This window comes from Sesamum indicum, linkage group LG3 (assembly GCF_026168435.1).
Source record: "Sesamum indicum cultivar Baizhima isolate 11 linkage group LG3, ASM2616843v1, whole genome shotgun sequence".
Lineage (NCBI taxonomy): Eukaryota > Viridiplantae > Streptophyta > Magnoliopsida > Lamiales > Pedaliaceae > Sesamum > Sesamum indicum.
In genome coordinates, this window is record NC_142659.1 from 26,584,965 (window position 1) to 26,609,426 (window position 24,462).

General features: G+C 36.1%; 3 protein-coding genes and 1 long non-coding RNA gene across 6 annotated transcripts; 2 read left to right on the top strand and 2 right to left on the bottom strand.

Annotated features, from left to right (window-relative positions):
* Positions 1-1,919: 1,919 nt before the first annotated feature.
* On the bottom strand, positions 1,920-3,496 carry LOC110011678 (uncharacterized). Its single transcript, XR_002286693.2, has 2 exons — positions 3,098-3,496; positions 1,920-2,178 (listed from the first exon to the last, which is right to left on the bottom strand). It is a non-coding gene; the product is annotated as an uncharacterized LOC110011678 (long non-coding RNA).
* A 1,884-nt stretch (positions 3,497-5,380) lies between these two features.
* LOC105158868 (protein PLASTID MOVEMENT IMPAIRED 1) lies at positions 5,381-8,520 on the top strand. Its single transcript, XM_011075765.3, has one exon. It carries the CDS (start codon positions 5,621-5,623, stop codon positions 8,219-8,221), a length of 2,601 nt encoding a protein of 866 aa, XP_011074067.1. The 5' UTR covers positions 5,381-5,620; the 3' UTR covers positions 8,222-8,520.
* A 4,262-nt stretch (positions 8,521-12,782) lies between these two features.
* On the top strand, positions 12,783-19,687 carry LOC105158869 (monosaccharide-sensing protein 2). 3 transcript variants are annotated; one of them, XM_020692972.2, is made up of 6 exons: positions 12,783-13,663; positions 13,879-14,001; positions 14,268-14,828; positions 15,927-16,873; positions 17,810-17,997; positions 19,076-19,687. In XM_020692972.2, the coding sequence occupies exons 2-6, from the start codon at positions 13,923-13,925 to the stop codon at positions 19,518-19,520; spliced, it is 2,220 nt and encodes a 739-aa protein (XP_020548631.1). In that variant the 5' UTR covers positions 12,783-13,663; positions 13,879-13,922; the 3' UTR covers positions 19,521-19,687. The 3 variants fall into 3 exon arrangements, with proteins under 3 accessions (XP_020548631.1, XP_011074068.1, XP_011074069.1); XM_011075766.3 differs by having other exon boundaries at positions 13,882-14,001; XM_011075767.3 differs by having other exon boundaries at positions 12,783-13,090; positions 13,882-14,001.
* A 569-nt stretch (positions 19,688-20,256) lies between these two features.
* Positions 20,257-23,377, bottom strand: MCD1 (multiple chloroplast division site 1). The gene is made up of 5 exons (XM_011075768.3): positions 23,205-23,377; positions 22,822-23,073; positions 21,734-21,900; positions 21,061-21,448; positions 20,257-20,809 (listed from the first exon to the last, which is right to left on the bottom strand). The coding sequence occupies exons 1-5, from the start codon at positions 23,256-23,258 to the stop codon at positions 20,615-20,617; spliced, it is 1,056 nt and encodes a 351-aa protein (XP_011074070.1). The 5' UTR covers positions 23,259-23,377; the 3' UTR covers positions 20,257-20,614.
* Between the last annotated feature and the right edge of the window lie 1,085 nt (positions 23,378-24,462).

Sequence of the window (24,462 nt, forward strand, 5' to 3'; positions counted from 1 at the left end):
CTTGATTGCAGTACTGTTTCTGGAGTTGGAAAGCAACCGGGGTGGGTTTGGATTTGATTGGGGGGGGGGGGGGTGTGACGGTGATACGTGTTAACTTTGGAGGTGGGATTTGGCTCTTCCCCCTTTTTTGTGATTGCTGGTGGGAATTCTTAATGAATAAATTATATAACACATACGAATGATTGTGATTGTTCTAAAACATAAAATTGGAATGAAATCTCTTGTGAGAAAGAAAACTTGAAGTCTAAAGATAGAAGGGAGCTTGATTATAAAACCCACACGTCGACTCGGCGCGAAAGTCAACCTTAGTTATTCAATGGTATCGAGTGAAAGGTTTGAATAAAAATTAATTTGTGGATAACAAGCTGACCTTCCCCTTTCTTTAGGGATAACAGGCTGAACTTCTTGGCATCTAAATGTCGGCTATTCGCCACTTGGGACTTTAATATGTTCCAAGGGTTGGACGACAGGGCTGTTTCGCCCATTAAAGAATGATTTTCCTCACATGTATACATGAGTGAAGAATTGTGATTAATTATGAAATTTGAACTTTAGTTAAACATTTAGATGCAATTCATAGTTTAAAGTTGCAATTATTCCAAAACTCAGAAAGATGGAATAATTGGTTTTGCATGTGGAGTGATTGGGTATGGTATGGGATCTGACTCCCTATACGTTCATGCATAGCATAGCATAGGTATAGCTGCAAATATAGAGGTAATTCGTGTAAATGCCAGAGACAAGAGTTGGTTGCCATACCAATTAATGCCTACAATGTACGATAAATCGTGGGCCTTGTACGTCTCCCAAGAAATAATTGAATTCTCCAGGTCTTAATTATCCAAATACAAAAAAGAAAAAAGGAAAAAAAGAAGAATTCTCCAAATCTTTCAATTAGTCGGCCCTGAAGATCATGAGTTTTTTTCTCAGACATAATAATGTTGTTATTTCGTTATGAATACAGATGATAATTACCAGTTCAAGCATATATGATTATATAGCAAACCAGAAAATGTCTACAACTATAACTTAAAAGAAATGCAAAATTCACAATATCATTTCAAGTTTGGGGTTGGTTGAGTTGAGCAAAGTGATGCAGTCAGGTCACAGGGGTGGCAGTCCACTATCTTCAAATAAATTGTGCACAACAAAGCAATCAATATAGTCCACAGGTAAGATAAGACAATCCCAACAAATACATCCTTAATTCGCATTGGACTTTCAGATCATCAAATCAAATCTCACATTCTGTCAACATGAGTATCCTTGTTTCTCTACCTTCCTTAACACACACAGATGAGACCTGAATCTGAGAGCCTGGATAAGTGATCCATACTGCAAACATTGCTGCAGTCTTAAAAGGACACATTTTGTGAGCTTCCCCCGAATTCAGAAAGTGTAGGCACCTACCTACAGAGTCAATGGCTGAGCCAGCCCTTTAGTTGAGAAGGATTAGGGTCAGAGCACCTTGCGGGGATGGAATAAATCACACAAAATTTTCTGAACAATGGATGCTAACCAAAATTCAAATTGCTATAGTTAATAAACTCCCAAATGCAAGTTAGAGGATGTATGTGCCCTCTATTCCTTTCGACAAACAAGGGTGATACTGTAACTATTGAAACCCCAGCCGCACTAGACTAGTAATTGTTAATGAAAACATGATTATCATCCAATAACTCAGGAATAAAGAGGATTGGTTTAAATACTTGGCTTCTTCTACACTGGCAATCCAGGCCATGTAAAGGTCCCAAACCACCACTATCCTTGCAGACCAATCCTATTACCCACCCAGAACTATGTTGGTTTTCTGCGTATAGGTACATGCTATACTAAATATCAGACAGAGTGCCTCAAGAACCTGCTTGCTAGAAATAAAATTTACCTAGACAAATATGTTGAAGGAAAAAAACACCAAGTTTATCAATGGGGACTGCATAAAGTCTTGAAATTGAAGTCAATACAGAGCTTGATACAAAATCATGCGCATTTATCAAAATTCTATCGAAATATAAGACAAAACATAATAAAGGAAGAAACACATTTCCTCGAGAGACTTGAAAGATTCCCCAATGTTTACAACAGTTTTACAGCAGGAAAGCAGCATTACATTTATTACATGCAATATCTCTATCACGAGTCCAACTGGAAGATGTATGCGTAACCAGCCAAAAAGAGCTGCATCAAACAACATCACAAGTCAATTCATATTGCAGCTATCTCTAACCTTCGTAAACAAAAATATCACCATCCTAAAACTCATCCAAGAGTACTAACTAGTTCCACTTTAAAATCAGAGTTTCGCAAACCCATCTTCAGGCATAAAAACTTAAGAATAATCCAAAAAAGTACACAAAATTATAGCAATAACGAAAAAATGAAGAAAAATATGACAAGGGGAGCAATTCTTTTTTTTGTTTTAAAAATAAAAACAAAAAGATGCTATACCTACAAGAATCGAAGATGGAAAAACCAACGAATGGCCAGAAGGACAAGTAGAGGAATCCACTAAATAAATTGTTTTAGCCAGACCAACTTCTGTCCAGCAAAATCTTTTGATCACCTTTTCCGATGTCATTATCTTCTTCCTCTTCATATCTCTTCGCCTAGTTTAGTTAACCTTTACAGAATAGCAACTCCGGCTTCAAAATTCCAACTTTCTAAATTCGTGTTAACCAGACATTTTGTTCCCAATCATCAACTCTTCCCACAATACCACGAAATTTGCAAATAAGTTCAAAGCCAATATAAAACTGTAGCTTTTCACAGCAATCCTTCATATTCAAATCCAAATAAATACAAACAGTACAACAATGAACTTGTCCACTAAACATCATTAACTTAAGGATTCCCATTTCAACATCCATTAAATCCAATAATGCAAAAGCACTCCGCCACTCCATCCTCCAGAAATCTTATTCTAAGATATTAATAAGGCAACCAAACTCACATTAGATCCACCGAAATATCAGGAAAATAATAATAAACAGAAACCCGAATATATGGAAAAGGAGAACAAAAGACAAAACCCTAATCCATAATCCATGATCAAAAAACATGGAAAACCACGGGAGAAGGATAACAGAATGAAAACCACCTTTTTTGCCTAACGGGACAAGCTTGACGATCCTGAATCAGATGGTTTTTTGGACAAAGCGTAATCGGGCGGCGAGTAGACAAGGGCGGCGATCATTGCTCCCGGAAGCACGCCGTATTTCGCCACTGCTGCCACCTTCGTGACCAGCGGCTGCCCCTTCAACACCCCCAGCACCATCGCCTCAAATTTTTCTCTGCCTCTTTGCTCTGTTTCTGAAAACTAGCGAGAAAATCCCACACTCCTTTGCTGCTCGAGAATCTACGAACTTGATAATCTTGGAATTGAGCTGAGAAAGATCCGGACCCGTTTACATGTTTAGGTATTGGGTGATGGGCCCAACAGTAATGGGCTTTTAGAACCTTTACACTTTGGGCTTTTACAGGCCCAAACCAGCTAATGTTATACTATTGCCAACGTTGATAACATATTTGCAATAGCTTCTATTTACCAATAATTTCTGAACTAAGGTTGAAGTTCCGTAACTTATTTCAAGGTCATGGGTTTGAATCTTATCGGATGTTTCGGTGTTTGTTTTGCTTTTTATATGGAATTATTAATCTGTTATTTCATAATTTTTAATTATATTAATGTATTGATTAAACCGATATATTGCTCAGTTGTTCAATATATCGAACTATTAGTGTAATAATATAATTACTATTTTTATCTCAATAACTTCCATTTTCATGATACAAATAAGTTGTATGAAAATTTATAAATTAAGCAGTACTGAAAGTTGAAAGTGTTTGAAAAACAATATGAAGAACAGAAAAAAAAAATAAAATTGGAGTATTTAAAAAAAATAATTTTACAAAAATGTTGTAGATGTTGATTGGGAGCTGCTTATAACTTTTGGCTTATACCATCTTAATTTAATAAATTCAAAAGTAGAAGCTATAAATAAAAAATAATCTTTTGAATTTATTTTCAACAAAATATTTTGATAAACACTTATTTTAAATTATTGCAAGAACCCTCTTATACATAAATTGTTTTTAGCGTTGAAAATTGGACTATTCGATATTTAATTTGAAATTTATAATTAAAAAGAAATCAGACAAATAAATATTTTTAAAAGAAATAGTATTAGAGAAAATAAAAAATTAATCAGCTTTTAAACAGCAAAATTGCAAAACTAATGCCGCAATTAAGATCATTTTAAATTTGATATCACGCATATTTTATTAAAAATTACAAAAAGAGGTCAAATTTCCAAAAAGAACCCACACATAGACGTTAAAACTAACGATGGAAAATCCATGTGAAAGTCATGTGTGCATGGATCAAAAAATGGTTCGGCCGTTACTTTTAACGTCTATTAAGTTGGAGGGAGCTTTTTTGCAATATTTTTTACCTATTTTTGTAGCTTGTAATGAACATTGGGTTAAATTTAAAATTACGTGAAGTTTGAAATCAAGTTTAAAATAATCATAAATTATGAACCTAATTTTACAATTTTACTATTTTTAAACATCTTGTCTAGGTTTGAACTCAGGCCTCTAATCTAAGTGACTCGCCTCATATTTCAATCTATTTAACGTATTTATACTAATATTAAAAAATAAAAATTCTCTATGTTCATAAACGACAATTCCTTATATAAATGCACAAAATTTTAAATATTTATTATAATTAATTTTTTTTAATAAAAGTGACTGAACGTCAATTGAGCATTACACTGATCTTTTGTTATGTCGATAATACCTTAAATTAATCTTCTTTTGTTTCCTTTTTTTTTTTTAGATATGATTTGTTGGTTTGTGCATTTTATTATTATTTATAATATATTTTAAAATATAAAAAATTATATATATATAAAAACAACATGCCACCAGGATTAAATTTTAAAAATAAATAAATATCATATAACACCAAATATATGGAGAATAAGTACTGGCTCAAAATGCCCTATTATGGCAACACTTAGCTGGAAATTGGACAGTGTGGTAGCAATTACCATCCCCTAGTCAGGATTTGGGGACAAATTTCTTGGGACCAACCTTGTCTCTGTATAATCTCACTTACAGATAAATTTGTCAAAGTGGCGCCCGAACTCGGGTCGATATTGATAAAAAGAATCGAACCCACAATCATATGACTAGAAATAGTTCATTCTCATTATAACTCAGCTAAAGTTTTAAAATCAAAAACCCACATCAGTAGAAAAAATCGAACCCACGATCATGTGACTACTGAAAATAGTTCATTCGTACCACAATGATAGGACTGATAGTCGTCCCAAGCCAGCAATAATTCTGTCACTGGATATCCTCCTCCCATTCTCTTATCCTGTCTCTTTCTCAGAGAAGTTTGTAAGAAAGACATCAATGTTATTGCCTTATCCTTCAAATTGCCAATTCTTGGCCAAGAAAGCACCAGCAACTTCATCTACATTTTCTCCCTTCATTCCTTACTGTTTCTTGAACAAAAAAAAAGACTCAATCATTCATAATTCTCTCTTGCTAAGCTTATAGCTTCTGCAAAGCTGAAGTCACTACATTAGTTTGAATTGAACACTGAATCATGGCAACAGATCCTGCAGGCAGGAGGAGTTCCAACACGCAGATTCTGCAAGAACTCGAGGCGCTTAGCGAGTCGATGTACCAGTCCTACACCTCAACCACAGCTCGACGGACCGCCTCTCTTTCCCTCCCAAGAACTGCAATCCCTACCATCTCTGCCGTCGGTGACAAAGATGGGGCGACCGCCAACCCAAAGTCTAGGCCCAGGCGCATGTCGTTGTCTCCCTGGCGGTCTCGGCCTAAGCTCGACAACGAAGAAAATGATCAGAGAGGAACCAACAAGGCATCATCAGCATCTAAAGAAGCCAACAACAGGTGGGCTGATGAACCAGCTGCATCATCAGAGAAGAAATCGATATGGAACTGGAAGCCGATTCGTGCGCTTAAGCAGCTCGGCATGCAGAAGCTGAGCTGCTTGTTCTCTGTTGAAGTTGTCACAGTTCAAGGCCTTCCGGCTTCCATGAACGGGCTTCGCCTGTCTGTTTGTGTTAGAAAGAAAGAAAATAGAGACGGGGCGGTCCAGACGATGCCATCCAGAGTCTCACAGGGGGCTGCTGATTTTGAGGAGACTCTATTTATAAGGTGCAATGTTTACTACACTCCTGGCAGTCGAACACGCATGAAATTCGAACCACGTCCCTTTCTGATATACGTGCTTGCGGTTGATGCTGAAGAGCTGGATTTTGGACGACGTTCGGTGGATTTGAGTAGCTTGATTCAAGAATCTATAGAGAAGAGCTCTGAGGGTGCAAGAGTTAGGCAATGGGACATGAGTTATGATCTTTCCGGCAAAGCTAAGGGAGGTGAGCTTGTTCTGAAGTTGGGCTTTCAGATCATGGAGGACGGGGGCGTTGGAATATACAATCAGGCTGAGGTGCAGAAGACAGGCAAGACCAGAAGTTTCTCACCATCGTTTGCCCGGAAGCAGTCGAAATCATCCTTCAGTGTTCCAAGTCCAAGACTGTCGAGTCGAGCTGAAGTCTTGACTCCTTCACAGCAAGGAGCAGCATCAGATCTTCAAGGAATTGATGACTTGAATCTCGATGAGCCTGCTCCAGCACCGTCAGTTCCTCCTCAGTTGCAAAAGCCTGAGGAACCGGAGGCGAAGATTGCTGATGATAATGATCTCCCTGACTTTGATGTTGTCGACAAGGGGGTCGAAATTCTGGATAAAGTCGGTGAGGAAGGCGACGAGCCTGAAGAGAATTCAGAGAAAGGATCAGTGGCAAGTGAGGTTGTCAAGGAAGTTGTGCAAGATCAGTCCCACCTGACAAGATTGACAGAGCTTGATTCGATTGCTCAGCAGATAAAAGCTCTTGAATCCATGATGAGGGAGGAGAAAGAAATCAAGACAGATGAAGAAACTGCATCACAAATATTAGATGCAGAGGAGGATAAAGTGACGAGAGAATTTCTTCAAATGCTTGAGGATGCAGAGGGTGATAAACTCAACGGTTATGATGATGAAATTCCTCCTCTGAAGCTGGAAGGCTATGAGAGTACAGAAGAGACAGAATCCGAGGTTTTTCTGCCCGATCTTGGGAAGGGATTGGGATGCATCGTTCAAACAAGGAACGGAGGCTACTTGGCAGCAATGAATCCTCTGGATACCGTAGTTGCAAGAAAAGATACACCAAAACTAGCAATGCAGATATCGAAACCGTTGGTTCTTCAATCAAACAAGACTGGTTTTGAGTTATTCCAGAAGATGGCAGCCATAGGTCTTGAAGAATTGACCTCAGAGATCTTCTCATTGATGCCTATGGATGAACTCATGGGCAAAACAGCTGAGCAGATAGCTTTTGAAGGCATTGCTTCGGCAATAATCCAGGGAAGGAACAAAGAAGGTGCTAGCTCAAGTGCTGCCCGCACCATCACCACCGTCAAGTCCATGGGAACCGCCACTAGTACAGGCAGAAAGGAAAGAATTTCATCCGGGATATGGAATGTCAGTGAAGAACCGGTGACGGTTGATGAGATTTTAGCATTCTCATTGCAGAAGATAGAGAGTATGGCAGTGAATGCTCTGAAAATTCAGGCAGATACAGCTGATGAAGATGCTCCATTCGACGTTTCACCACTTGATGCAAAAAACATTACGCCTAGTGGGAAAGTTTACAATCACATATTAGCATCTGCTACTCCAGTTGAGGACTGGATCAAAGCTACCAACACAAAGGGTTCTTCATATGATGGTGTGGACTCTGAAGCCATAACGATGTCTGTGGTTGTCCAGTTACGGGATCCAATCAGGCAGTATGAGGCAGTGGGAGGCCCTATGCTAGCACTGGTTCATGCAACATGCGTTGCAGACGACTCGTCCAATAATAATTATAGTGAGGAGAAGAGGTACAAAGTGGCAAGCCTGCAAGTTGGAGGCATAAAAGTGGGAAGTTCAGGGCGCAAAAACGCATGGGATGGCGAGAAGCAACGGTTGACAGCATTGCAGTGGCTTGTAGCATATGGGATAATAAGGGCAGGGAAGAGGGGAAAACGTCTAACGTCAAAGGGACCGGATCTCTTCTGGAGCACGTCATCCCGTGTAATGGCTGATATGTGGCTCAAACCGATAAGAAATCCTGACGTCAAATTCACCAAGTAAAGTTCCCAGTTTTTTTGGCCTAAACAAAGTGAGAAGGCCGAGTTATTTCATTCTTGCATGTCTGCTGCACATTCTTTCTATTAAAATGAAAAACAAAAACATAGTTCGGCTTTTATGTAAAGATCACTGACTTATTCTCAGTATTTACGTGTGTTATACTAGAAGAACGGACATCGTTCAAACATACATTAGCAGCTTTCGATAACTCAAATCATATATAGTTTTACGTTTTAATTATCGTGTATGTAATTTACCAAACATCAAACAAAAGAAATGTGAACGGCATTGCTCTTGTGTTATCCTGTATACTGTCTGATGAGTATTCAGCTCTAGCTTCTAGTGTATATGCAGCAGATAAAGTTGCAGTAAAGTGCTTTTCTTACATGTTTCACTATTGTTTCCTGACATGTATGTAACAGTGTGCATATATAGTTGCCCTTAGGCCACCGTATATAATTGTGGGCAGGCGGGCGGGCGGGCGGGCGTCGTGTGGGCAGTGTGCGATATTTGTGCGACTATAGGCATTAATTGTTTTCACATATTCGAACTCAAAGTTTAAGAATTTAATCGAGATTTGATAAAAGTAATTTCGAAATAATTAACCTTTTTAAAAAGTGATTATAACGTCAAAATTCACAATATCATAATTAGCACATACAAATATCAAAACTGGTCTCATTTTTCATATTAGTAAAGGGATTCATAAAATTAAATTGGATAATTATATGAAAAATATTTGCAATAGGATTAAAAGCCACATATTGTAGCTTGTATCGAAATGACATTGAACCCCCTAGAAAATGAGCTAAACGATGCTAGAAATTGCATTAGCACTCCGAAAAAAAAAAAAAAGCAGATTTTAACCCGTTCAATTATAAAGTCAAATAATTAAGATTGAGTTTCATTTTTTATAATTACTAGTCGTAGCGGCATATCATTTGCGTACATATAATAAATAATATTCTATACTTTAAATATATAAATTAAAACATCGCATTTAAAAAATATCAAAATTAAAAATAATATCAATTCAATAAAAAATTAATACAACAGTGTCATAAACAGCCGTCCTCGAATCAAAATTTCCCACATGACTGCTCAAATGATTCTCTACTTGTTTCTAATAGCACACAATTGGCTACATATATTATGAGTGAATCAGTTTTATTGATGCAGGTGTTGAGCATTTATTTGACATGTGTCTTTTTCATTTAAGGTATGTGATCCCATAATTTTCAATCACATCATATAAAAAAATTGTACCATCTCTAATTATTGGGATTTGAGACTACCCAAACAGTGTGTTTTTGCGAAAGTGCCACTTCCACTAATAATATGTGTGAGCTACACTTCCATTAGATTTTATATAATTATAAATATTTTTTATTTAAAAAGAATTATAAATATTTTTTTAATCTAAAAAATAATTATGTATTTTTTAGATGTGAGGTAAAAACTACTACTTTACTCTTACTGATTATTTTTTACAAAAAACAACGATAAGGGTGGGTAAAAATAAATAATTTATAAGGTATGGTAATCCACAGGAATATTTTAGAATATTCAAATATAATTCAAAATGTATTTTGGTAAGTTCATATAAAATCGGATGAAGACCTATTAGAGGCTAATGGAATTGATTTGTTGTTAGACGGATGTTAAACAGAAGTTATTTTTAATTTATCAACATCGAGAAAGTATTTGTAATTATGTTAAATTTTAAGAGATGTGACCGTAATTTACCCATAATATTATTCTTATCTAATCAATTCACGTCCAACAATATTATTCATCTAAAAATTCTTTTTTTAAATTATTCTCTCAAATTCAAATCCAAATTTTAATTCATTCAAAAAACAAATTGTTGGGTTTTTTTGGAACAAAAACTTCATATAATGTTTTCTTATATCTAAGAGTATTTTGGTGAATATTTTGAGATTAGGAAAAAAAAAAAGATTATTTTAAAGTTTTCTTGTAATAGTCTAAAAGGAAGTCCAAGGATAGAAATAGGCAAATTGTGAAATATATTTGATTTGACATCATTAATATTAAAAAATGAATTATCATTTTTCTTATATAAAAAGTATTTAATTTAACAACACTAAATAAAATATAACACAATCCCGTCAACCAATTTAAATATATTTTTATTTTTAAATAAAAATTTATACAAAATTAATAACACACGTTTTCCATTGAAAATTAAAAATAAAACATAACCAAACATGGCCAAGATTTTAATCAATTTTGTTGTCCGAAGTTATCTTACTAACGAATCGAGTACAGTTATATCATGAACTTCAATCATCAATAATTAATATATCAATTATGAATATCAGATATATATAACTAATCAACAACTATTATGATTAATAATCAAAAAATAAAAAAATATTATTAATATCCGACACGTTGATAGAATTCGACGCTATAACATATATTCGGACCCTAAGTATTAAATAAAGTTTACATTTCCCTACCAAAAATTATTTTAATGCACTAATTCACTTATTCCAAAGCACCAGTTAAGAAACAAGATCAAAATTTAAAATGAGGGTAGGGCAATGCAATCATGGGCATCAACTTTGGAAGAATAAATTGTAGCAATAGGAACTTAATTAAATTCTAATCATCATTCTATTTCCACCTCATTTATTCCTCTCACTTTTCATGTGACAATCATTAGCTCTCATTTAGATAGACCTGAGATGATGGGTTCTATTAATCATCTGCGCCCTCTTAAATGTTTAAATATAATTATCAGTTACAAAAATTATAGGAATAATAATACTCCTCACTCTTGAAGTGTGATGTAATTATACGTAAATTTATTATAATTTAAGAAATAATATTTAGCACATTTGAGTTTGTTTTGTCTAATAAATAAATCCCTCAATTAGTCAAAATTCATCGATTTTGCTGATATTAACAAAAATGATCAGAAAATATCTATATTAATCCCCGATTGACTTAGTACTGGCTTATTGCAGGTCAAATAATTTTTTTCATAATCAAATTACCCTCATACGTCTTCGCTCGTTAATGCATATGAAGAGGTATATCAGCAAATTCAATGAATTTTAGTTAATCGAAGGGACTCATTTATTAGATGGAAGCAAACCTCAAGGTGCTAGATGTAATTTTTCAAAATACATGGAGTCTATGTGTAATTAAACTAAACTTCATGGGAGGGGAGTGTAATTATCCCAAAATTATATATAAAATTGTCACTATAAAAATAATTAATGTTCATTTATGATGACAATTTAGCAATAATAATAATAATAATAATAATAATAATAATAATAATAATATTGTTGTGTTGTTGTTATATTTACAATCCCTGACCTGTGTATTTTTACCGAAATTATCTATACCAATTATAGAAACCACCAATGACAACAACAAAAGGATAATTTCTGTAATAATTTTGATATTTTTTGGGGCGTCTTTGTAATTCTTATAAAAAATAAAGATGATTTGTATAAATAATATTGATGATTTTGGTGAGTATATATTACAATTCAAAAGATAGGACTAGTTTGTGTAAACAAATCATAAATTAGGGAGTGTAAATATAATTATTTATAACAATAATCATCTGTTGTCACTGAATTGTTACTATATATATCATAATTTGTTTTTAGGGATAATTTTTTACACAATTTTTTAATTACAAATAAGTAATTATCACTATTAAAATTATAAAACTCATTATCGCGACAACATAAAACTTCGATAAATATAATTAGTAATAGTATTAAAATTATCTTCTGAAATTTTTTCCTGGTTAATATTCTCTTTATTATATTCAATAAATATTAAATTCTCTTCTCAACATCCTAATTATTTTTTTCTTAGGAACATTAAAGCACTTACTGTTTCCCTGTAGCTCTAAAAATCCGAAAAATTTCAAGGCTGTGTTTGTATGGAGTCATTTGGGTTTAAAGTAAGAATTTAGAAAAAAAATTGAATGAAAATTGATATTTATTCTCGATTGACTTATTATTTAATTATTGCAGGTCAAATAGTTTTTTTGACTAAACTATGTTATAACAGTGAAGATGTATCTCGTCACATATATTTAAATGTGAAGATATATAAGGATAATTTGATTATAAAAAAATTTATATGACCTGCAATAAATTAGGGCAAATATTAGTTTTTATCTAGTTTTTTTTACAAATAGCAATATATTCGGTAAAATTTGGCTAATAAAAAAATTTATTTGTTAGATAGAGACAAAATTAAAAGTTATTAAATATAATTTTTAAATTATAAGATTTACGGTTAATTACACTAAATTTTACGCGAGAAAAGTACAATTTATCCCAAAAAATTATTATAGAATGTCTATCATTAAATTTATCAATCGAGATACACTATTAAAGTACTTAATGCCACTTTACTTTTAAATAAATTTAATAATTATTTTAATATGATAGTGGAGGAAAAAGAATTACTTCTTTATATTTTATGAATAAAGTAACATTATTTTCTTAAATAAAAAATCATTAGGACAAACTTTATGTTCGTTCCCCTGCCCACATCTGTTAAACTTTTCTCTTCTTTTTCTCACATGAAGAGAGAGAGAGAGAGAGAGAGAGAGAGAGAGGTCTCTGAGTTACCTCAAGAGGCGGAAAGGTTAAATAGTATCTCATCCCGATGAAAAGCAAAGAATTGAAGAAATAAAATATGGGCTCAAGTAATAAAGGAAGCACAAGTGTACAACAACAACAACTACTGCTGCTGATTGTTTTCGAGGAATCAAAGAATAGTAAAAGATGAAAAAACAAGAAGTGAAAGAAGAACAGAGGAAGATCTGAATTCTATGGCTAGGATAGTTCTGGGTCATCAGATTGTTGGGACGTAAGGAATAAGCCTACACTTACTTGTTTTCTTGTCTCCTTTCTCGGTCTTCTGCTTGAATATCACTTCTCATCCCACTCTATTTTCTGTTACTTCCCAAGATCTCTTATTTTCTTGAATCCCTCTGTTTTGTGCCGTCAGTGTTTCAATTTTGGTTGAGTTGTAAAGATTCGGTTTTTGCTGGTGATTGTGACTCTTTCTCAGTTTTGAACTTCTGGGCTCGCTCTGATTTGCTCCTGTTGCAAGGATTCTGTTTGCTTGTTCTGAGAAGCCCTGTCTAGAGAAGTTATCTTTAACTGAAAAGAACTGTGTGTTTCTTTCACGTAGATGATATAGCTTGCTGGGCTTTGCTTCTTTCACTCTAAATTCACTTTTGTCTTGCAAGAACTTTGATTTTGTCATTATTCTGTGAAGATCCTATAGATATGCTCTTTGAAAGGGAAGTGTTCTCTCTACAAGTCAGTTTATAGAGACCACTAGGCATAGGGTCCCTTTTTACGTTGCTTTTACTCAGATTTTAACTCAGGACTCTCAGCTTCGTTCCTGACGTCTGCCCTTTCTGCTTTTCAAAAGGTAAGCAATCTACATCACCTTTTGGATCTCCGAGATTACCTCCCTTTTACTCTTTTTTCTAGGTGGTGGGATTTTTTTCAATTTTGTATGTGTTTCTTCTCTCTTTGAGTATCTTGTTTATACATAATTGCATGACCGTAGGCTTTGTGTAGTAAGATCTTTTGAGATTCTTGATTGTCATTACTATTTTGTTAATCTTGGTTTCTCTTTGTTAGCAGGCTGGTTTAAGGCGTCTGAAGTTTGATTATTTAGTGAAAAGATGAACGGCGCTGCATTGGTAGCAATTGCTGCCACAATTGGCAACTTCTTGCAGGGTTGGGATAATGCAACTATTGCAGGTAATTGTTCTCTCTTCTCCCAAGTGTATTTATCATGTAATTCGGTTTTTGAGACTGAAAGTCAATCACTTGAATGTTTAAGTTTTCTCAACTGGTTTATGCTAGTTTAAGTGAAATTGGAAAATCGGGCTTGTTACTTTTACTGGGATCTTTTGATTTTTATTCTTTTTGCTTAAAGTGGTATACACAGAAATCAACATTTGGGTTTGACAAGTATATTGCTTCGTATTCAGTTTGTGAATATTTCTAATTTCTATTATGTCCAGGAGCTGTTGTTTACATTAAAAAAGAGCTTGAGCTGGGAGCTGCCATAGAAGGGCTTATCGTGGCAATGTCACTCATTGGAGCCACAGTTATCACCACTTGCTCAGGAACGATATCAGATTGGATTGGTCGGCGTCCAATGCTTATTCTGTCTTCCATATTCTATTTTCTCAGTGGCTTGATAATGTTATGGTCTCCTAATGTCTATGTTTTACTTCTAGCAAGGCTCTTAGATGGGTTCGGTATTGGACTTGCTGTTACTCTAGTTCCACTCTACATATCTGAAACTGCACCATCTGAGATACGGGGACTGTTGAATACCCTTCCTCAGTTCACTGGCTCTGCTGGAATGTTTTTGGCATATTGTATGATTTTTGGAATGTCCTTAGGGTCCTTGACCAGTTGGCGCTTGATGCTAGGAGTTCTTTCAATTCCTTCTCTGTTATATTTTGCATTAACAGTGTTTTATTTACCTGAATCTCCTCGATGGCTCGTAAGTAAAGGAAGAATGCTTGAGGCAAAACAAGTTCTACAAAAACTGCGTGGAAGGGAGGATGTCTCTGGTACATCTCTATCTATCTTATAGATTCTACTTGATTAGTTTATCCTTATTGTATGAAATTGTAAGCTAGTTTGTCGGGTCTTAGATTAATCTTATGTTACCTTTCAAAGTTTGTAAGTAGTGTTGTTGATCTTTGGAAAAAGACAAATTTCAGTCAAACCTAGTCAGCTAGTGTTGCGTTGTTTTATCAGGCCACAGGGTTCTGATAAGCTAGAATTTTGCATGTTATTTGGTGATATACATTTGTTTCGTTGTTTCTTCTTATGTTGGTTGGATATTGATCTTTCCAAAGGCAAATTTGTCTTGGTAGGAATGTTCTACATTTCATGATTTTCATATAATACTACTGTTATTGTTAAGGCCAATGTTGTTGACCAAGAAATTCTGCGTTTTGGTTAATCTTTGCAAGAACAGATTACTGATTCTCGCTTATTACCATCCATGTGCATCAATCACGCCAGTCGATCTTGCTCAAGCTATTTTGAAAGAGAGATAGAAGTTAAGGTCCCAGACTCTGCAAAAAGTCATAAATAAAACCAGAATTATTACCCTGAGCTAATTCTCCAAACCTAGTTATAACATTATTAAATCTTTCATGTATTTGCTGTGGGTATTAGATTTTGCAGCTTATGTCATATGGTTGAGATTTTATTGCAATAATAAAATATCCCAATCCAAAAGCAACCTATTCTTGCCCTTGCGAATCTGAACTGTCTTGTTTAGATGTACCCGCAGGTCTGGTCGTAATACGCTCACTGCCTTTGCAATTCTTATACTGGCTAAAAGTCTGTGTTTAGATATTCAACTCGTCAATTTTTCCGAATCTTATGATTTCTTTCCCAGTGTGGTATTATTATTACTGACTAGCGGATAATAGTTAACATGGAATCTCATAAGAAGCTTATGAGATGTTAGAGAACGTACCCTTCCAAGATACTAATGTAGCAACTCACTCATCACATACAGAACAATATTTGTACTTTCATGGAACCACTCTCTTATAAAGGAGACTTGTTTTACTAACAGAACCATCTGGAATTTGGATTCTGTGACCAAGCTGTTCTTTTCATGTGTATTATCCTGGCTTATTCATCTGCAGGTGAGATGGCTTTACTAGTTGAAGGTCTGGCGGTTGGTGGTGAAACTTCAATAGAAGAGTACATCATTGGTCCAGCGGACGAACTTGATGAAGATGAGGAACCATCTGCTGATAAAGATCATATCAAGTTGTATGGGCCTGAGGAGGGCCTCTCATGGGTTGCAAAACCAGTCACAGGACAGAGTCGTCTTAGCCTAGTCTCTCGGCAAGGAAGCTTGGTAACTCCAAGTGTTCCTCTTATGGATCCTCTTGTCACGCTCTTTGGCAGCGTCCATGAGAAGCTCCCTGACGCAGGGAGTATGAGAAGCATGCTATTCCCCAATTTCGGTAGCATGTTCAGTACTGCAGAACCTCCGATTGATAATGAAGAGTGGGATGAGGAGAGTTTGCAGAGAGAAGGTGAGGGTTACACGTCCGAGGGTGGTGGTGCAGACTCTGACGACAATTTGCGCAGCCCATTAATTTCACGTCAAACCACAAGCTTGGAGAAGGATATAGTGCCTCCTCAATCCCATGGAAGCATCTTGAGTGTAAGACGGCATAGTAGTCTAATGCAAGGGAATGCTGGGGAAGCAGCCGGTAGCATGGGAATTGGTGGTGGTTGGCAACTAGCATGGAAATGGTCTGAAAGAGAAGGTGAAGATGGAAACAAAGGAGGGTTTAAGCGGATTTACCTGCACCAGGAAGGAGCCCCTGGTTCTAGACGTGGTTCTCTGGTTTCACTTCCCGGTGCTGATGTCCCTACAGACGGCGAGTTCATCCAGGCTGCGGCCCTAGTAAGCCAGCCAGCTCTGTATTCAAAAGAACTTGTGGATCAGCATCCTGTTGGACCAGCTATGGTTCACCCATCGCAAAATGCTGCTAAAGGACCAACATTGGCCGCTCTTCTTGAACCAGGGGTCAAACGAGCCTTAATTGTTGGAATTGGGATTCAAATACTGCAGCAGGTATTCCAAGTAATGTAGATCAAAATAAAAAACAAAGTCTGTTGATATCTTAACATCTATGAGTTGTCCAGTCCACATACTCTCTAGAATTAGGTTTCACTGGCATCTTACAATTCCATCATTCTTTAACATTGTTTTCTATCCTCTAATAACATCAATTTGCTGTTTGAGATCTTTCTCTCAGCCTTCCTTCACTGCTTATCCGTTTCTCGAATGATCTCTATGCAGATGTGTCTCCCTTCAATTAACTACTCCTACATCTTATTTACATTCATTGCTGTGGTATGGGTGGGTTGGCAAGGTGGAAAATGTGTGGATAGGGTCTATATACATTCGAGTTACTGATAACTGTATAGCCTTCCTCATTGAATAATTTTTCTGAAGACAGTCAAAAGACTACGTGGTAACTTTTGTTTTGTCTTCTTCGATAATGTATCCACCTCGAAGAGGCAACACTGTCAACCCTTATTATTTTGTCACTTACACCTAAAATAGTGCTAAGATATAATCTGAGACTGAATGTCAGCCTAGCAAGAAATCATGTATAGCCAAACAATCAGCATTAAACATGAATAAAGAGTTGATAACTTAACCACTCAATTGAGACTAACAATTTAGATTATTGTTTCACCTGTACCATTATTGGTACTGCCACTATGGTGTTCCATACTCACCTGGAAATGACGTGACTGTTGTGTATTAATTATTCCACTTGAATGGTGCTTCCTTACTGTTGAGGATTAACCCCTTCAGGAGTTTACTGTTTCCTGATCCAGACTGCTTCATTTAGCACATTTGTACAAGTAAATTGTAAAAAGATGTGTTTCCGTTGTCTATTTGCAGCTAGTACTTTTTTCTAGGATGACCCATAGTTTATCTGAATCTAATAGAAAGTTTTCCGACTCATACCTCATTCTTTTCTTCATGGTTGTGCAGTTTTCTGGAATCAATGGGGTTTTGTACTACACTCCTCAAATTCTTCAGCAAGCAGGTGTTGATGTTCTTCTTTCCAACCTTGGCATTGGCTCAGATTCTGCATCCTTCCTCATCAGTGCATTCACAAATCTCTTGATGCTTCCTAGTATTGCTGTTGCAATGAGGTTCATGGATATATCTGGGAGAAGGTAAATTACATTCCTTTCCCCTCCTGTCCTTCACTACTTTGATGCTAACTATTAGCTTCTGTCTCGACTGAGAGTTAACATTTTGTATATTGTTGTCACTTGTGGGAAAAGGTATAGGGAAGTATATAGGTTGATGAAAGACTTAAAACCTTTAGATTTTTACTTTAATGCACAATCACAAAAGAGAGCAACGAATTTGTAGAACTTGGAATGCTAGTCTCTAGCCTTATTTCATGTACCAAAATTGAGGAAGTATTAGAGATGTAAACTCCTCTTTCTGCTCCACGTTCCATTCCAATTTCTCTTTCCCGTCATTGAACCAAACAAGAGTTAAACACATTGTTCCCTTTTCGTTTCTCATTCCCCATTGGTATTACTGGTTAGGGGTTTTAGCATGTGTGTTTGTTTGGATTGCGATTCGCATGAACTAGGGTGTTTTATGATGATTCGTGCAAAAGGGATCTACACTCTGAAAAGTGTGTCCCAGCTTGTTGGTTCTTGAATTATGATCTTGAACAAAATTGCCCGTGATTGGGGACTTGATGCTGCCAAAGTTCTTGGTTTTTGACAATGGTGTTACCTTTAGACTGAAGCATCACTTAATGCTAAGTTTGTCAGATTATTATCTATGACAGCATTTTCATTTTGTTCGTAAAAGACATGTTGCAACGGATAGAATCGGCTTGAACTAGTCTTTGTGATAGAATACCAATGTGCTACAAGAACAGAAATGTATCAGCTCTAGGATGGTATATTTCATCATTGTTTCCTATTTTTCCACGTCGACTACAACTGCTGCCCACCACTCCCACCCCTCCAAACCGACCAGAAGAGCCAGAAACAAAGTTATGCATTATAATTACTTGGGATCTTTATTGCTTACAAGTTTTCAATTGAGGGATGTTCTTTCTGCCACTTTATGACATTTTCTCATATGTATCTATAACCCTATTGAGGAAAATGCCATGAAAGCTTTTTTTTTAGGTTAATTCTACTGTTATTCTGCTTGTCTCTGGAACACATCTGATTTTTATCCTCCGAGAATCTAATCAACTTACTATATGCAATATGTATTCAGGTCATTGCTGCTGACAACTATCCCAGTCTTGATAGTAGCGCTCATTGCCCTTGTGATTGGAAACGTTTTCGATTTTGGTACTGTAGCTCATGCTGTAATCTCAACCATCTGCGTTGTTATCTACTTCTGCACGTTCGTGATGGGCTATGGACCAATCCCAAATATTCTCTGCTCGGAAATCTTCCCAACGAGGGTTCGTGGCATCTGTATTGCCATATGTGCCCTCGTTTTCTGGATATGCGACGTGATTGTTACTTACACGCTCCCTGTGATGCTTAGTTCCATTGGCTTAGCTGGCGTCTTTGGGATTTATGCTGTGGTCTGTGTGATCTCCTGGATTTTCATATTCTTGAGGGTTCCAGAGACCAAGGGCATGCCTTTAGAAGTTATTACAGAGTTCTTTGCTGTTGGCGCCAAACAGGCTGCTGCTGCTAAACACGAGTGATGAAGACATCAGTGTCCGTCCTCGATGCTGCTAGAGATGATGAATGCCGACATAGCAGGTTTTGTGCAGTGTTGTTTCATTGAGATTAGCATGTAGGATTGGATGAGTTCTCTTTGTTGTGTACTTTCTAAATTTTGCTGTGATATGGCATCCTTTCAGTTGGAGAAGTTTGTTGAATTTAATGATAGCATCATCACACGGACAACACAGATGATCACTCAAACTCCCTTATAATTACATCAAAAATGAGAAAATGAAGAGGAAACTTGCTGGATTGTCCAGATTATCACCCTGCCAAAAAGATGTTGCAACAGCCCATCTGGTCAAAAGTACATAATTATTAGAATCAAAGGAGGGTATTAATGAATTCTGAAACGACGAGAATGGAGGGTAAAGAATTGGGATCATGTTACGGAGATTACTGCTTTCTCCCTTTGTCATTTTGATGAATTTAGGGAGAAACACAATGATAGAACATCAGAATGTATTTCAACAAATTTCACTATCCTCTCAGAAACTTCATTCTCCTGCATTTGCAGTTATTGCAATCTTGAAAAGGTAAGGCATTCAGAGATATGCAAATACAAACATAGTCGATAGTTGACATAATCTCTTAATCCTTTTTTATACGACCAAAAGTTGATGAATTACTAATATTGCTCCTATGATGTCCCTCGGTGCCAAAAGAATGTCTTGCAGTTGAAATTTAGAAAGATAGATAGCACAAACGCCAAAATTAGAGAAAAATACAGTGACAACAAAATGCGCCTGCAGAAGCAAGTGTACAACGTTTAACTAGTCAGAGTGTTGCATCTATATTGAAATGAATCGGATTTGAAAGGGGGCAAATGACAAAGCTACACAACAAATTGATGATGGACCTACAAAAACATGACTATGAAACAACAAAACTCTATTTACATTAACTCCAGTTTCACTCCTTGAAACTTTGCAGCTTCAACCATTAGTTGGCTCTTAGAGTTGGCCTGCAGACTCAATTAAACGATGATGTTGCGTAGTCTCGGTTGAAACCCAAAATTTCACATGTTGCTGCCATTCCATAGTGCATTGGCTTCTCAAACAGGCAACAGAACTTATGGGTTTTGCATCTCGTCTGATGGTGGTTTATTCCCAAAGGGATTATTAATGTGATCGGTCGGAGGAGGGTTAGAGCCCAGTTTAGGATTAGAGGTTGTATCTACTTGATTTTCTGACTTATGTAACTTCAGAGGCCTCTCAAAGTCTCGGGCTGCAGCAGGATCTATAACTAACTTGCTCAGTTTTTGCTCCTGCAACACATTTGCGATAAAGTGAAAGTGAAAACTTAGACCACTTTGTTTATTAAGCAGGCATAAAATGGAGTGACAGCTAGTAATGAAGAGATAAGATGACACAAGGTGCCAACAGATAAAAGGTCTGATGATCAATCATGCAAGTGATCAGAAAAGGCCAGATAAGTAAATAGTATTTGTCTGCCAACTCAGTCATGGAAGACTCAAGCATGCCTTTCGTAAGATCACAAAGTAGATAGAGCACATACATTTTGGAGGGCTTCAAGCTTTTTCTGCAGTGCCTCATGCTCTGCCTGGATACGGAATGGAACTCCGTGCTTCTGGTACACATTGTTTTGAGCCAAATCTTCATCAATATCACTAGAAGTTGTTGCAAAAGGATGATTTGCAGGAATCCACCTGATGGTATCAGGGTCTACATCAGGAGGTATTGGTTCTCCTTCCTTAAGAAATATTGTTGGTCTCTTCCACTGATACGCACGGGATCTTCGTTTTTGATGTATTGACTGAATTTCATCTGTAAGAGTCACTGGAGCTAAGCGGTAGACTTTTCCACACATCTCAACGGTGGAATTGCTTTTGCTGACCTTCACCATAGGGTTATTGAATGGATCTTCATATTTGAGAGGGGTGGATCTGTCAAGAAAGAATGAAAAAGGTAAACCAATACATTCGATGAGCAAGAGATGGAGGACAAAAACCCAAACTTCACAGTAAGCAATAAACCTGGAAATCTCTAAGAGAATTCAAGACGGGAACCCTAATCAATATTAAACAAGTAAACTGAGACCAGTAAACTTTAACTTTTTATGCTGTTCACGAACAATATGCAAAGGAATGATCCATTAGAATTTGAGCAATTGACTTTTGCCAAAAATCCTTAGAATCCTAGAATTAAATGAATGAGAGTTAGAACCATACATGCCTCTTCTATCTGATCTAAGCTGCCCCCGGCGGACAAGATCAGCTACAGAGCCCGGACGGCTGTTACTTGACCTCCTTGATGCATAACCCCTCACCACAACAACTAACATGGTCGCTACTATGCATAATCCAATTGTAAAGTTCATACCAGATAGTTTCCCAATCTGCCAAAACAGAAAAGATTGGAGGAAATAAATGTCCAGTAATGATCCCTCGAATATCCTATGCAGGGTAATGCAAGGAGTGAACTGGAAGTAATGTGAAGTTTTGAACATTATGTTTAGATTCTGAGGACCAGAAAGAATTTGGTCATGACTAGCAGCCCATGGCTCCAAAAGAACAATAACCAATCAACTGAGCTATCTGGTTCACCCACTCTTAAAGATTGAAACTATTTACTTTAGCTGAAGCACCAAACATAATTCTTACATGGCAACCCACTTTGCCGAAATATAAAGATAATAAGAAAAACATACAGAGAATAAAGCACTTCAAGAAACCTATGATTGATTATTGAATAAACTAATATATTTTATGCTAAAAAAATCAAAATGAGGAATTACCTAAAAATATTGGAGCAGGAAAATAATGAGAACTTTTTATTGTCGGTAATATCTAGATAAACAGGGACAAACTAAGTCCAAGTTCCAACAGCACATTCTTTTTCAGCCATCAAAATATATTCTATTTAGTTAACCCACAAGCTTAAATTATCCAACAACCTAATGTCGGAACTCAAAATGAGATCACGACGCTTAAAATATGAACAAACGACATGTCTTTAAGTAATTATGCTATACATGAATAGCAGAGTCATCATTAAGAACTTATGGTTTCTCATGGCATCACTAAGTTAATTGTTTTTAAGCATGATTTACACACAGCAATCCAACCTGCTAGATACCAAACTATAAGCCTGTGTGCGTATAAGCAATGCAGATTCAGGGCCAGGAAAATAGTATTGAAAATTAATTTACTTTGAGAAGGATTCATTTCAAATTCAAAAGTATTAGCCCCATTTGCTAAGCTTTATATAATCCTAGAATAAATATAAATAAATAAACCCTAAACAAATAGGAAATTACCGAGAAAACAAACACAGGCAGAGAGGCAATTGACTCTTGCAATTTAGCAACAACATGGTGCTGGGATTTCTCTGCATTATCTTTCACCAACTTCTCCATAACCGCGGCGTCATTTTGCAGGCGCCTGTCGTCATCAGAACCGATCGCTTTCACCACAAACTTCCTGCACATAACTCTTCGATCCCACTTGGCAAAATTACAACCCATTCCTAATACCGACCGCAATTGAAGTTCATCCGAGAAACTTCGCACCTTCACAGAACATCAAATAATGCAAAAATGAGAAATGACAACTAAAAATTAAAAAACACACACAAAAATGCCAAAAAAACTAAGTCAGATTGTTTAAGAAAAAGCCAAACGAAGGTTCAGATTCGACTTACAGGAAGTAAACACGCCGCATGAACATGCGCAGTCCAAATTGAAGCCATTTTCATCCTTCCTGTTATTGATGGAATGAAGAATGCAAAATCATTCTGGCAAAACGGGGAATAATTGGGGCAAAATTGAGCCAGAAGATGTAGGGTTAGGGATTGTAAAATTTACCCCGTAGATATTTTTCCCGTATGTGGGCCGTTTCGGGAAGCAGCCTAATATTGATTTTTTTATTTAGAAATCCACTGGACTTTTCCCTCTCTTTCCATTACTAAATAAAATATGGCCCAATTTTAGGAAGTAGCCCAATATATATTTTGGGCACCTTTTTCTCACTTTTTGGATCTATTCTTTAATCTACATTTCTCACTCTTCTGCGATTTATAATATCACTGCATCGATTTTTTTATTGTGTCGATAATACTCATATGTTGGTTTTCTGGTCTTTTTTTATTTTATTTTTTTAAATGTGATGTGTGGTTTATGTATTTTAAAACGTTAAAAGAATATTTATTATATGCACGTAGGAACGGTGTGCCACAATGTCAAATTACAAAAAAAGAAATTTAATTCAATCAAATATTAGGCCCCAAAATCCAATTATTTCTTTGATGCTATTACCTGATCGATTTAGCCCAGAACAAACTGCTCATTACAAAATAAGAATGTACCCACTGTAACTTTTACTATTAAAAAATAAACCCAAACTGCATTCTATTGATTTAATTTTTGAACCTAATGTGAAAAATAATAATGAAGTAGTGAAGATTGAATATTGAAGCCAAATGTTAGAGAGCTATTGGGGTGTAGTGGGGAGTGTGGAGGGCCCTCCATCTTGGGTTGTTGGACGGCTCCAATTAAAAGGGAGCAATTTCCATTAATTTGTTTGGGGGGTGGGGGGGGGGGGGGGTAGCCCCAATAGGTTAGAAGTTGGGAACTTTTGGAGAAGAAAAGTAGGTTGTTGTTTAGGAGGAAAGTTCCTTCCTAATGCTGACATTTTTGTAGATATGCTTATTAATATATAACCCCCCCCCCCCACCCACCCCCCAACCCTTCACATTTTTTTATTTGATTATTAATTTATTATCATGTTTTATCAGAAATTCTAATTCAAACTGAATCTAGTTGGGCTTGAATTAATTATATGACAAGTGCAACACTCTTACTTTGTGATTTGTGTACAGTTAAAAAAAAAAAAAAGACCTATCACATAAAAAGCATATCATATAATTTGATACAATCAAACTTGATTTGAATAAAAGCTTT

Bases quoted from the DNA above. Each gene is read 5' to 3' on its own strand.
- LOC105158868 (XM_011075765.3), top strand. From the start codon at position 5,621: ATGGCAACAGATCCTGCAGGCAGGAGGAGTTCCAACACGCAGATTCTG.
- LOC105158869 (XM_020692972.2), top strand. From the start codon at position 13,923: ATGAACGGCGCTGCATTGGTAGCAATTGCTGCCACAATTGGCAACTTC. The intron at 14,002-14,267 runs GTAATTGTTCTC...TATTATGTCCAG, and splicing joins GGATAATGCAACTATTGCAG to GAGCTGTTGTTTACATTAAA. The intron at 14,829-15,926 runs GTACATCTCTAT...ATTCATCTGCAG, and splicing joins TGGAAGGGAGGATGTCTCTG to GTGAGATGGCTTTACTAGTT.
- MCD1 (XM_011075768.3), bottom strand. From the start codon at position 23,258: ATGAAAATGGCTTCAATTTGGACTGCGCATGTTCATGCGGCGTGTTTA. The intron at 21,901-22,821 runs GTAATTTCCTAT...CTGTTTTGGCAG, and splicing joins TGCCTGTGTTTGTTTTCTCG to ATTGGGAAACTATCTGGTAT. The intron at 20,810-21,060 runs GTATGTGCTCTA...AATGTGTTGCAG, and splicing joins AGCTTGAAGCCCTCCAAAAT to GAGCAAAAACTGAGCAAGTT.